Consider the following 13,586-nt stretch of genomic DNA (forward strand, 5'->3'; position numbering starts at 1 on the left):
GAAGTTGTGAAGGCGGGTGGGTGAATGTACGGTCCCGAACGAAGAAGAGAAAAAAATGTCAGAACCCACTTGCACGAGGTTCCGTTAGACATAGTTCAAGTTATTACGAAATTCATGAGAAAGACGGAGTTTGAAAAATCATAGATTTCTAGACACTGGTTGCCGGACGACCGACCATTCGGTATGGCTAAACAGTACAATAAACAGGTTCGTGATGATCAATTCCCAGGAGACCATGCATTGTACTGGTTTACCATCTGAGTGGTCGGTCGTGTCTAGAAATCTATGGGCAAGTCAATAAGCGGAGCGTTTCATGGCCAAATATGATTATCTATGCAAACTTGTAAGTGCAATCAATATGTAAACATCTAACATGTTGGTGAACATTCGAATGAATGTGTAAATGATGGCGTATTCAGTTTGATCAAGAGTTATGAGGTCTATGCTGAGCCTTAATTTAACAAAATATACTTTTTTTCAGGGAGCTTTGGCATTTGAGCAAGCATTTAATCAGGGACTTGACTTAATCAGTGTACTGTTACAGTGTTTGTGGAACCGATGTTCTTGGCATCACAGGGTGGCACAATGCAAGCTTAATAATGTTTCGTTGCCATGGTCAGATATGGGATAATAATTAGGGCCGGCCAAAATGTGCATAAAAATATGGTCCTTATTGACTGCCAATTTGCATCAAAAATTACCTGAATTTGCACATCAATTTGCAAATAAATGTGCCAAAACATAGGCAGTGCTCTCTCTGGAGGGCTGTAAAGGCTATTCCTGCCTTTTTGCTCAAACAATGTTCAAAAAAAGTAAACTTCTCTCATGTTACCTCTCAGCACAATAATTTATACCTACTATACCCGGGGAGAAGAGGCTAGCTGTGGTATCGTATTGGTAGAGCATCTGCTCTCCAACTCCAATGTGCAAATCCTGGTTTGTCCCAGGCTAGCCAAGTCAAGCTTCTTTGCAGTATTTAAATTATTGCATGATTTGGTGCTTTGACAACTTAAATAGGCAAACTTGCGGTCATTCCTGAGTCGACGGAACATTCAAATGCTAAGGTGTTTAATCTAGGGCATTCATTAGTGGATAACACCCCTCTTCCAAAAAGAGTTTTTGATCATTACTTGAGGCAGTTTTTTCGAAAATTAGTTAGGAACTACTTTCCAAAAAGGACGCCTCTATTTCCAAGCCAATGACATATCTCGTCATATATGACTGATTCGCCAACGTCATCGAAAATAGAAGTGCTTGTGCCCACTTTGAAATGTACTGGTAGTGTCAATTCTTTAAAGCCAAGAAGCGAATCTCAGTTCGAGACAAGATCCAACTTTTGTAGTATCAGTAGTCGATCTCGATCTAAAAGATTCACTCCTTGGCTTTAAAAAATTGGGCTTTGGTCTACGCTTCTCCATTCAAGTGTTGGCGATTGACTTAGGATGCAAGTAAACTCTAATCCAAAGCAATTGAAAATGTTGTAGTTGAAAGTGGTGGTTTATTGACGTATCATGCGTAGACGAAAATTGAAGGTCGTCTTTAGGGCCTTATATTTTCATTATTCCCCAAACCCTCCATTTTGGGAATTTCTGGTCAAATCAAATCTGAACAATAGTGCCTTGTTGGAATGGAAACAAGGGAAGTGAACATAGATTGATAAATCAAAAATGCTAGTTTTGTAACCCCATGTCAATACCAGATTCAAAACTGTCGACTTGAAACCGCAATAAGCGGATTAGCAACGCCATTTGTTAAGTGTAATAATCTAAATTGGAAGTTTCATAGTAATCTTCTCTGTTGGTTTCCTCCTCTTGAGCATTGAATCGGACACAATATTGGGGATCCTCATAATGAGAATCGATTGAATTTGTGGTTGAGTTTTGTGCTCGATTTTTCTCACTTCCAGATCTTTGTCTTCGCCCTAGGAGGAATACGCCAATGAGCAGAATTATCGAAATGATTCCAATAACCAGCGTGATAAGAGTGTAATAGAGAAGAGGCGATGAAAAAAATGATGTCACCGGTTGAAGATCCAAGATTATTGCCTTCGGTTCAATTGAGGGCGAAATCAAAATCATTTTGGTTGTTTGATGATCACTCGGCTCAATTTGAAGTTCTTGGATGTGCTCCATAACGAGCTTATCAATAACGAATTCATAAACTAACATCGCTTCAAACTCGTCAGTGAAGAGCATCGTGATGGATTGTTGTTGCACAACCAGGACTACTTCCAAGTTGGATACTTCAGTTAACATGTCGCCCACCACCTGGTCAGGTCCTATCACACGAATCTTCGTCTCGGTTTTGAGGAACTGAAAGGCGTGACTTTGGCCATCACCCTGGACGATAGTGAGGATTAGCTCTGAATCCAAATGTATGCTGAAATAAATGTTAGTCTTTGGAGTCAAGGTGTTCTTGAGGTTCAATTGACCAGAGGTGGGAATAAGATCATCATGGCAATCCTTAAACATGTCACAACTCCAGATATTGAGGTTCTTCAACTCATTGGAAATTCTATGGAGACTGTCCAATTGATTTGGATGCTTTGTGATTGACTGACTTCGGGAATGGTTCATTTGGATCATGGATAAAGAGGCTCCGTCTTGGACGATTTCCACGCGCTTAGCTTTTGTTAAGTCCAATTTCGAGCACTCGTTGAGCTTACCATGATATAGGTGAACACATTGATAAATGCCTGATTTAGTCTGTATGAATCCGAAATCATATTGTTGAAATTCACTACTAATAAAACACTCCCTATGTGATTGTCCAGGTACCATAAAAAGGAACTCTTTCAAAATCAACCGAGCTATGACAACATCACGAGAGTCAAGCTTAACAGTGATAGAGCCATTGCTGAATAGTATTGTCTCCAACCATATGACGTCAGAATCAAAATCTATGGTGAAGTGATCCCTTTTGCGACTGCTGGTCCATTCGATCTTATCTCGAGTCTTGTTACAAACCAAGGGACTTCGGGAACAAATCCCATCTGGTTGTTCACTAAATCCCAGATGCTCCAGGGAGGCACACACTGACGGGGCTTCTTTCGTTGGAAATTGGAGGAGAACTTTGTAGGGACTTGCGTTACACTCTTTGATCCAAGTGCCATACTTGGACAAAGTATACCATTTATCCTTCGCAGCGGACGAAAAGAAATCATCCTCATATTCTTTTCCACTGACAGGAAAAAAGAAGATCACAGTAATGAAAAGCCAGGGTAATATTTTAGGTAACATGTTCGTAAACACCAAATTGAATAACAAGGATTTAAAAGGAATGCTTGATCAAAACCTCATAAGCTCCTTGGATAAGAGAACTGCTTCCTTTTGCCAAAGCCATCTCAAGCTAAAAACTTGCTCCTCATTGCGGGTTTCTGTAATCAGACTGAAGAAAAGTGACACGAGAGTATGCAAAAAAACAATTTAATATGAAATGATGAAATGAGAGGCGTTCTCAGTTTTTTGCACAAAAAATGTTTTCTACGGTAAGAGGAAACCTCTATTCATCCATTTTCTCTCTAAGGGTACCTTTACACTAGGATGGAAGTCCAGGTTTGAATCTCCTAGATTGAACCCCAGGATTGCATCTTGAGATTGAATCGTGAAGATCCATCTTAATCATCCATTTACACTAGAGGCGATTCAATCTTGTTGCCGAAAACAGCTAATCTTCTCAATCAAGTATTAGATCTATGTCCTTTGTTCAAGCACTCTATTCACATTTTCGGTATCTATGTTTGGGAAGGAGTTAGAATAAACTAATTAGTAGATCTCGTTGTCCAATGTCCATTGGCAACCGCAAAGGGAAAGTAGTAACAAACACTATGACATCAATGATTTGAGTTTGGAAAACACTCTGGTTTCACCAAGGCCACTTTACAAGTGAGCACAGCCCTCTCCAAGACCATGTTATTGAAGATTGACTTTGCTTGGACACCTTGATTGGTGGTCATGGTGTCCGGATTGATCCTCCCTCGTGTTATGTTGGCAATTGATGCAAGCTCTCAAATTCCCAGAATGGAGAGGTGCTGGATTATCAAGTACTTCCGATTGAAGCAGTGGCCTGTCTTCCTAAGCATTCTTTTCGCCCAAGACACTTCGAGAGAAGAGAATTGTTGATCGGAGGCAATGGACTTGTTGTTAATCCGGGCCTTCATTTAAATCCACCTACTCCTCGACCTCAGCCCTAGACACATCATACCATCCATGCCCGTATTTTCAAATAAGATTTAAGAGCCCAATCGCAGAGGTTATAACTATGTTATCACCATCCATTTGTACGACCAATTATGTTCTCATTGTATCCTATAAATCCAATAAAGGTCTTTATCCCGTAGTCTTTTATTACTTAAAATATATAAAACTGAATGAATAACTGCATACAGTCATGCGTACAGTAAGAATCTGGAGAATGGACAGCTGTGATGATAATGGACATCTTCAAGGACGAGATTCTGAAGCGAGATGGTCGTATGGACCCTTATTGTGAATGAAGATGACTTCGATCGACTATCCATTTTGGTGGGACAAAAAAGGAATGGAGGGAGGTGCTGATGTGTTTTTGGCACGTTTCTTGGAGAGCTAGACTTAGGTCCAGACAAATGAAAGCTAGAAAGGCGACATCCCATCTGATGAAGTAGCTTTGCTCTTCACCTTCTTAAAGGCCACGTCCATCTAGAGTTCCGCCCAGGGCTGCAAAAGGGGATGGTAGTTTTCTGGACATCACTGTAACCTTCTGCAATACAATTTCTCGTGATGATGAAAAACGACTGCCTCTGGGACGATACCGGACGATACCGATAAAGGCATCAAAGTTCTGGACTTCCAATCAATAGTAGTGGTATGACTCTGCGCTCCTCAGAGGCTTTGGGCTCTTTTGGAGTGTTTCACTCCTCAGATCTCGATGGTACGATGTATGAGCTTGGACCCTCCTCTCTTCTGAAAAGGACTGCGATTTCAATGCTGGCGACATGTCTTGGTTAAATGGAGCTTGGTGGTTTATATTCCCGGTGTTGATGGAGAATTCCAGATGCCTTAAATTGAGCCGCAAATTTCCGTAAATTGACAACGCAACTCCCATTTCGAGTCATGCCCAGAGGCCTGCTTTTTAACAGTTCTTACCTCGGAGTCGAGGCTCGGACGTTACGCAGTATGAGCACCCATGGGCCCCTTCAGTCACAGGATTTTCAAATTGAATAACGTCCACGCACCCAACTCCGACCGAGGTAAGACCCGGTAAGACCTCTAAGATGACGGCAATTTCTGAGTATCTCGAAGGTGAACGAAATCGGAAGGGGATAAAAAAGCCCGTAGATGGATGAAACTGGCCGGAGACGGAATATTTTCTGATGTGAAGAAGTGGCCAAGTATAAAGGCTTTCAGGGCAGGGAGTAGGAGTGTGTTGGGACTCCCGGGTCGAAGCTCAGAATGATTGATTCCCAATCATTGGCACACAGGATCTGGGCGATCTCGGTGGATTCACTCAAGTCAGATCGGATGTTGAAGTCACCACCTATGATGTCTTCCTCCAGGATTCTTCCTTTATGCAGGATGTTTGTGAGGTCTGAGGAGACAAGGTGATCATTGAGCGTGGTTGACTGATAGAGGACACCAATGTGGGTAAAGCCCTCCACGGCCTTGGGCATCCATGACATGGGTGGGAAGAGGGGGAAGGATTGAAAAGAGGGGTCCATCCATTGGACTGAGTTTATCAGGCAGGTCAGGGCAACTGATAGTGGGCGTGCCATCACTCACTGGTGTCACAGGTCAAAACTATTGCTTCTCATTCAATTTCAATTGAATTTTAAAGGAGTGGAAAAGCGCACGTCCACCATTTAGGCCTTCAGCTGACGAAGTGAGACGTGAAGATTGATCCCCAAAAACAAATCGGTTTGTTTAAGGATTGAAACTGATTTCGGGATGGAAAAGCCATGAAGTTGGATTCAATCTCAAATTTCTCCGTAGTGTAAATGGCAACAAAAGTGACAAGAAAAAACATCGAGAAAAGGTTGAGAGACACTATTGGGATCTTTCCGAATTCCAGTCCGTCCATCCCACACATCATAAATAATGAGGATTGGCATTTGGCCCGGCCGGGCCCGACCTCAGGCCAGAGAAATATGCACTTGGAGTCAGCAGATCTGTACACCAAAAAAAGACAAGAGCGACTGGCTCATCACTTCTATTGACCAGGGACTCTATACTCTGCTTTAGTGTCCTTGTATTGACCTAGAATTGCGCGCTCCTGACAGAGCGCAGTCAATGACAAGCTCACTCAAAATCCGGCCACGCTGGCCAAAGAAAATGAGTGAGTCACTAGACACCTTGCTAGAACACACAAAATGAATTTACCAGCCGATGAAGGCAAGCAATCATTTTCTTCACGCTATGCCATGTCTCGACAGGTTTAGACATTTTATGATGGTCTGTGGTCCATCATCAGTGGTCTGTCCACTGGGAATGAAGTGACGAAAAAAAGGTGGATTTTCCAACGCACCAAAATAATAATACGTTAAGGGGGTTGGTGCTCAATTTATCATAAAGGAGGATTTTAAGGACTTAACTAACTTTTTATCTGATCGCATTTTGCATGTGATGCCTATTCTGTCACTAATACTATATTTTATTCCCGGATTAGGGCAGAGCTCGTGGAGATATTTCAAAACATACAGTATTAGGTAACAATCGTACCTACGCTGACCACTATTTAATTCTAAGTATTGATTTCGTTCCCAACAACTTAGGCGGTTCATCCCCGCAATAGATCTTGTAAAAGATCTTGGCACTTTTTAATTTTATTCCAACTCCCAGCTGTCATGGTTGCCCAAATTTGGAAAGTACATTCTAGATGCGTTTGGACAATTGATTGCCAGAGTTTTTATTGTATATGCTTGAATAGGAACTAAACCATTGTCATGAGAGAACCACACCCTGATCCCAAAGAGGGAGCCATTTGTATATTATGTTCAAGTCATTTTGTAGGCCTGCTTGGTTCCTAGAATTTCTAGCAAACACTGGCTTAACATCATTAGCATAGGAAGACATTCAAAACAGGAGGAAGAATCCATGTAGGAATGGAATGAACTATACTAACAAGATGAGGCCCAGGAAAGTTCCTTGACGTACTCCAGACACCACGAGGCTAGTGCTGTCTAAGGAGCCATCAACTCAAACAGCTTGAGTGCACTTTGTGAGGAAATCCCTGATCCAAAAGCACATATCTCCTCTAATACCTATTTTATTTGAAGAATTTAGAAGTATAATTTAAACTAATGAAGCATGCAAATTACACAAATTTCTAAATTCCAACAAAAGTGTTCAATGCCAACCAGATTTTATCCTTTCGAAATAGATACGCCAGTAATTCAAGTTCCGTTTACTGTTGATTTTAATTTCACTTAATGTTGGTTAAGATCCGTGATTTAATTGAAGATTTTTTTTGTGTCTTTTTGTTATCACATTTATCTCTGCACTCTACTTCTCAACCATGTTCAACCATTCGGAGCAGGAACGCCACTTTGTTAGGTGTAATGCCAAATGAAACAAAACACAAACACTGAATAGTATTAAAAAGGACTTATGAGCAAGCTGCAATAGCTTCAAGTGTTGAATTGGCATGCTAAATACATTACAACCAAAGGTTAGGGCTTCATAATGTAGGCTACATAGTTTCCATTAACTCCTTAAACAACAGTAGAAAAATATAATTGTGGGAACTATTCAAATATTACCGCCATGATAAGGAACTGGGTGGATCAATAAAATTGCAGCGAAATCACTTCTTTCAAAAAATCACTGCCACGGTATTTATTTCACATGTAGGGATTGTAATATGTGAAATTTACTGGCACTCTTTTGCAATTTGCTTGGCCACACTGAGCATAAGATTCATCCTCAAAAAACAAAATGATTCCATATCCGGATTGAATTCGGTTTAGGGATGGAAATGTGCCGAAGATTCAATCTTGAGGATTGAAGTAGGGCTACTTCCATCCTCAAACCGGATTCAATCATGGTTTTCCATCTTAGTCTAAATGTACCCTAAGACACTCTAAGTAATCTGCCTATACTCTTGTATCAAAATCAGAACACTGTTTGCTTCAGCAAGCTGGGAAACTGAATTAAATGGCAAATTCAGTCTATGCTAAGTACAGGTTGGTTGTAACGTTTGTCTTCCTTAAAATGCTCGATATAAGGGTTGCCGCACCACATTTTTCTTTTATTTCCTTTACTTAATATGCCTTATTTCCCCTTGTTTATTGTTTATACGTTCTCATTCAAATTCCGTTTAACTAAAAGACCGGACTCAGAGCGAATTCTTCCTTAGTCTTGACCATTTTGCACCAAATTTCTCAACTCTCCCAATATCCATCCATGAATTTGTTCTTCATCATTAGCTGAGCTCAAAAAAGGGTATCAGTGTTAGATGTGAAATATCTAAATGATATTTACCCCAGAGGAAGGTTATACATGTACATTTGATAGATATACTCGGTAAGTATCTTAAAAGTCGCTGAATGTTTGGAAAATACTTCAAACATGTAATCACATGCTGTCGCAGGTTATCCTTTTTTGACACGTTTTCGAAGACAGTTTCAAATAACAGTGAAAAAATGAAACCGAGGTGACCATTTAATTATTTAAAAAAGCCAAACTGAATTTGCAACGTAACCTACTTTATAATACCGTAAGTTTGTCCGGATGTGAAATCTCCAACCTGATTATATTTATTTTGACTTTTTGAACATGCTTTTTGCCTCCTAAGTTTCAAATGTCAAAAAGGCATGAGGCATATCTGTCCCATAAGATTAATATTGTTGAGGCAGTTAAAATTTGGAAAAGAAATAATTTTCCTTTTATTCATTTCCATTGGCTTAACCAAACGAGCATGGCCAAGAATGGTAGTAGTGCAGTGCCAACTTACATACATGTATGCACAACACATTGATTAATTTTACCTTTCAATATTGGAGTCAAAATGGCAAAGCTGTTAGTGGGAAGGTTGGAGTTAAGTTGAGTTCAAGACTCTCTGGATCAAATCTCAAACTGGATTTGGATTCAAAGTTTGAGACCTCGGAGGTCCCCTTCCCATCACTCTTAACTGACATACTTTTCTTGCGCATGTGCAGATTGAAAAAGTAGATCCAATATTGTCAAGAGCCCTGTTTAACTTACCTAACCTAACGCCTTGGACTATTTGCTGCAAAGGTTTTCCTAACCCTACGGACTAGGGGGGTCAGCTGCAAGGGTTTTACAAATATATGCACATTAGTCTTGCGACCACGATGGTCTTTAGAAAAAAATTCCTCACCCAAGTGCAAACTCCGAAGCTCAATCACCCACTTACAATATGATCGCCACTTCCTATGGCCAACTTCTTGAGATAATCTGAAAGTGGCTTTTGGTTTGTTTGTAACTATTTTTAATTTAGCAGCCTCAAAACAGAACGAATACATGAGGAAGTGGCATCTGACTCGCGATTTTGAGGTTGGGATAACGGGGGCATTTTGGATTCTAATTTCTATTCAAGCAGTGGCCAACCTTCGTTCTAATTTCCTACGATAGCAGTCTGGGAAATTTTTGTTTCAAAAGTGGTCTTAAGCGTATAAGTTTCCAGTGTGAGCTAGAATCTCATACATAAGACAACACATTTTTCCTCTGGATTTTGCGAGGCAAAAAAAATCCAAGAAATCGATATTGCAATCAAAACTTGGAAATACATTTGAGCCACTTTGGAGACCTGCTTTTTAGGAGACTGAACAGTTGATTGTAAAACATACCAAATGCATATTACATTACATGCATATGAATGGATGACAGGCATATGAAATAAGTGAAAAGAAAGCCCTGTTTTATTTTATCTCTACATTTCGGTGGATGTGCGTGAAGATAGGGTAAATCTTTTATCCTCTTTTCCGTTTGGATTTGCCGGCATTACCTTTGCCGATGACTCCTTCAGCCTCGAGAATCGCGCGGGCCGCGGTGTTTATGTGTTTGAACCGGTCGGGCCCAATCTGAATCCCGCCAAACCACCGGGTCACCACCACCGCCACATTGAGTGCCCCGGCGGCCTCCAAGAGATGCAGCAAACGGGAGCCTCCTTGATTTTCCCCGTCGTTATCAAAGTCTTGCACCACACTTCCATCTGAAAATAAGGTAGACAATTGATTGGTATTTTCCGGCACACTTGCCACGGGACCTCAAAAGAGGGCAGAATAACAATGAGCTGTGTTATTTAAATCTAGTCCATTGATCCTGCATAAATCTATAACAAATTGTACCATGTAGCAACAAGAGCTTAAGAAATAGCTTTTACCATATTATCAATTTTTTTAAAAGATATATAACTCTAGATATCCTCGCGCTAAGTCATCTGATGTGTTAAATCTGTTCAAGAGACTAGCGAAATTATTAAAATCAACACTCCAGTAACTGAAATTGGATTTCAACTTACCATGCGCTTTCATCCGATATGCCAACATATTATGCTTGGCATTGGATATTTTTCGATTGGTCTTCAGCTTGGCTAGCATAGCTTCCACTTGCTCTATCCTGTCGACCACTGCAAAATGGGCTTGAAAAACACTTTTTCGATCTTCAATCACCGCCCCACTGGTGATCTGGGGACAAAGATCCACCCCTGGATTGTAGTTGGCATTCTTCGTTGCAGCTTTTCGTCCCTTTTCTCCCGTTTTAGAGTGGTGACTCCACTGAAACAACCTCTCTTGAATGGCTTCCACCCAGGTGAATACCACGGGAAGCCCTTGATATTGACAGCCAATTTGCTCCAATTGTCGACCCAATTGATCTTTCCGCTTTTTGGATAACATCGGAGCCGACAACTCAAAGATGGGAAGCATCTGCAAAATTAATAATACAATGATTAATAATAGAATTGATAATTAATGAATATATAGTAAATTTTTGATTTGCAATGGAACCGTTGAATTGAAGGGGGCATATTTAACAATGATTTGTAAGGGTGCACTTTTCCATGTGGCCCAAGAATCGTACTTAAAGGGACAGTTTTGGTCAAAGGGTGCAAATGAAACTACACCCGTATATCTTAGCTTGGGCATGGCTCTTGTTAAGAATGATGCCAAAAATATTCATTTGCTTCTGACCGTTAAAATTGACAAACCGACTTGTCAAACAGTTGTAAAGGGGACGGAACATGCAAATACCTCCTACTGAGGGTCGGGATTGGTTGTAACGGGTAATTACCTCGGACGGATAGGTAGAAGGGAAGGTCACCCGTAACACGGCTTCGGGTTCGATTCTCACGTCGAATTGAGTACTGCTATGAACAGTGACCCTGTCCAGAAAAATGGATGATAGAACCTCAATTTCCTCGGTTTGTTGAGCCAGATTTCCTTCGGTTGGAGTCATTCTGAATGGATGATGACTTTCGAATGGGAGTCGAATTTTCACGTCTGATCAACTCGGATGTGAACGAGTAACTGATTCCAATTTTTGTGAGCCTTATTAAGAAACTTCGCTAGTTCATATTCCCAGGGCAATCAGCTAGACTATGCTGCGGCTGGTGGGTTACGGTAGGAGTGGATAAGGGGGGACCAATCTCAACGGATAGCAGTGGTTGGTTGGGAATGTGGCAATTAAGAATAAGGGAGGGGTTGCAAAAAGTGACGCCAAGAGATCACACCAATGTCGGTTCAATCAGGACGAAAGGGCACGACAGCAACACGCACTCAGGGGAGGCACGAGTCGATTGTTTCGGATTTCGTAGGCTAAATATGACAATACTGATGAGTTCTGAAGATAAGATCGATCGGCTGGAATCGATGAAAAGTGAAACATTTTTGCATTTTAGTGACTTTTGTTTTTACTCGGGAGAGTCGTGAGTGAAATATCTTTCAACTTAAGGAATGAAACTTATCTTAGCTTTTTCATTTTCTTCTTCTTAGAACCTGTCTACCTTCGGAACCATTCGTCTATTTACTGCAATTCTGCCGATGTGTTCAAAGAAGATTGGGCGATCTTGCCGCAATCAGTTTCTCCAACGTCTGTGCCGTGGCATCAGTTGCGGCGACCGTTGTAAAAACTATCGAAACGAAGATGAATGGAATAGGTCTCGCTCACCTTTGCTCAACATTTCACTTCGATGTCTTTCGTGATTTTGTTATCAAAAAATAAATGCCTATGTTCCTGTACTTCTGTACATGCGACGATTGGTTATTATAAATTGAACAATGTATAGCATCATACATCTTGAGTCTCCTAAAAAATCAGTTACTAATTTACCTTCGCAAATGGCCTCGTTTCGCCCGTTTGCTCGCCACAATGTTCCTGATTGATTTGGCGGGTGCAAGTAACCCCAAACTAGCTTCAATAACAATATCAATCATTTTAGAATGATACTGCAGCTTCGGGATTGTTGTTCCACTATGTAGTAGGCAAAAACACGAAAACGGGCATTTATCAGCTTGTTCATGGAAGAGGGGATGGACATGAAATTTTAATTTTCTTTATAGTTATTAGTAAAAAAGCTGGTCTTGTGCTCTGCATTTATACATGATAGACCTGTTTTAAACCCTGAAACGGGTTTCTTATTTCGTTAAAAGGAATGCTCTGAACATCGTTATTCGTTTCCCCTCAAAACAGACGGCTCTCTAAATGAGATACGTACTTTTATCTAACACAAAATATGCGCAGAAACGACCTCTCCTTGGAGACAAATAGGATGGCTGTTGCAGTCCACCTTCTCCAATTGGATGAACTCGCATCACTTATCGCTATCATCTATAATTCTAATCGAAATCTAAAATGAATATCGTTTTATAATATTAGCATTTCACCCTTGAGAAGTGAGGGGAAAACAAGCAACTGGCGTCGTTCTAGGCAGGGACTCTAAAGAGAGGAAACGACACGGCTTTCCACTGACCGCCAAGTTAGGCCATTGCGTTGAATCAAGACAGTAACTCTAGTCTCAATAAAAAAAGATTATCCTTACTACATAGTACGTTTAAGTGTTTTTAATTAAATAATGATCTCCTTGATATACAACTCCGTCCATAAACTAAATATTTCTGAATTAATTTTGAAAGTCAGAAGAATAAATGAAATACTCATAAACATCAAATTAATCAAAAATAATCAAATTGTCTTTCTAATCAGTGAAATATTGCGTCAAATTGGCTCAAAAACACGCATAGATAGAAAATCAACAAGAATAACATTATTAATTGATGTCTAACTTACACTGACAAAATATAAAAGAAATGTATGGAATAAGCAATAAAAGTGCATGTACATAAATGTTAACATATTAGAATATCTGGGATGGACAATTAAAAATTTTTCTTAATCCACACATTTGAAAAAAAACATCAAGCATTGGTGAAAAATGAATGAATTATCTTTTTTCAGAGTTTAAATTTCTACTTATTAGGAAGTTTAAATAAAAGGCAAGCATTACTTAAGGGGCACAGATTAATACCAAAGTATAGTAGACTAGATCTCATTTTTAACTTTGGACTCCAATAAATTGTTTTTCTTGCAAAAGCATCCAAAATACCAAATTAGTCCAATAAAACAGATGCCATATCGCTTAAAATCATTATTTCA

At 40.1% G+C, this 13,586-nt stretch overlaps 1 protein-coding gene across 1 annotated transcript; it reads right to left on the reverse strand.

The window, feature by feature from the left end:
• Positions 1 to 9,831: 9,831 nt before the first annotated feature.
• LOC131891903 (protein IMPACT-like) lies at positions 9,832 to 11,487 on the reverse strand. Its single transcript, XM_059241591.1, has 3 exons — positions 11,226 to 11,487; positions 10,456 to 10,861; positions 9,832 to 10,146 (listed from the first exon to the last, which is right to left on the reverse strand). The coding sequence occupies exons 1-3, from the start codon at positions 11,388 to 11,390 to the stop codon at positions 9,905 to 9,907; spliced, it is 813 nt and encodes a 270-aa protein (XP_059097574.1). The 5' UTR covers positions 11,391 to 11,487; the 3' UTR covers positions 9,832 to 9,904.
• Positions 11,488 to 13,586: the final 2,099 nt, after the last annotated feature.

This window comes from Tigriopus californicus, chromosome 12 (genome assembly GCF_007210705.1).
Source record: "Tigriopus californicus strain San Diego chromosome 12, Tcal_SD_v2.1, whole genome shotgun sequence".
Taxonomy (NCBI): Eukaryota; Metazoa; Arthropoda; class Copepoda; order Harpacticoida; family Harpacticidae; genus Tigriopus; species Tigriopus californicus.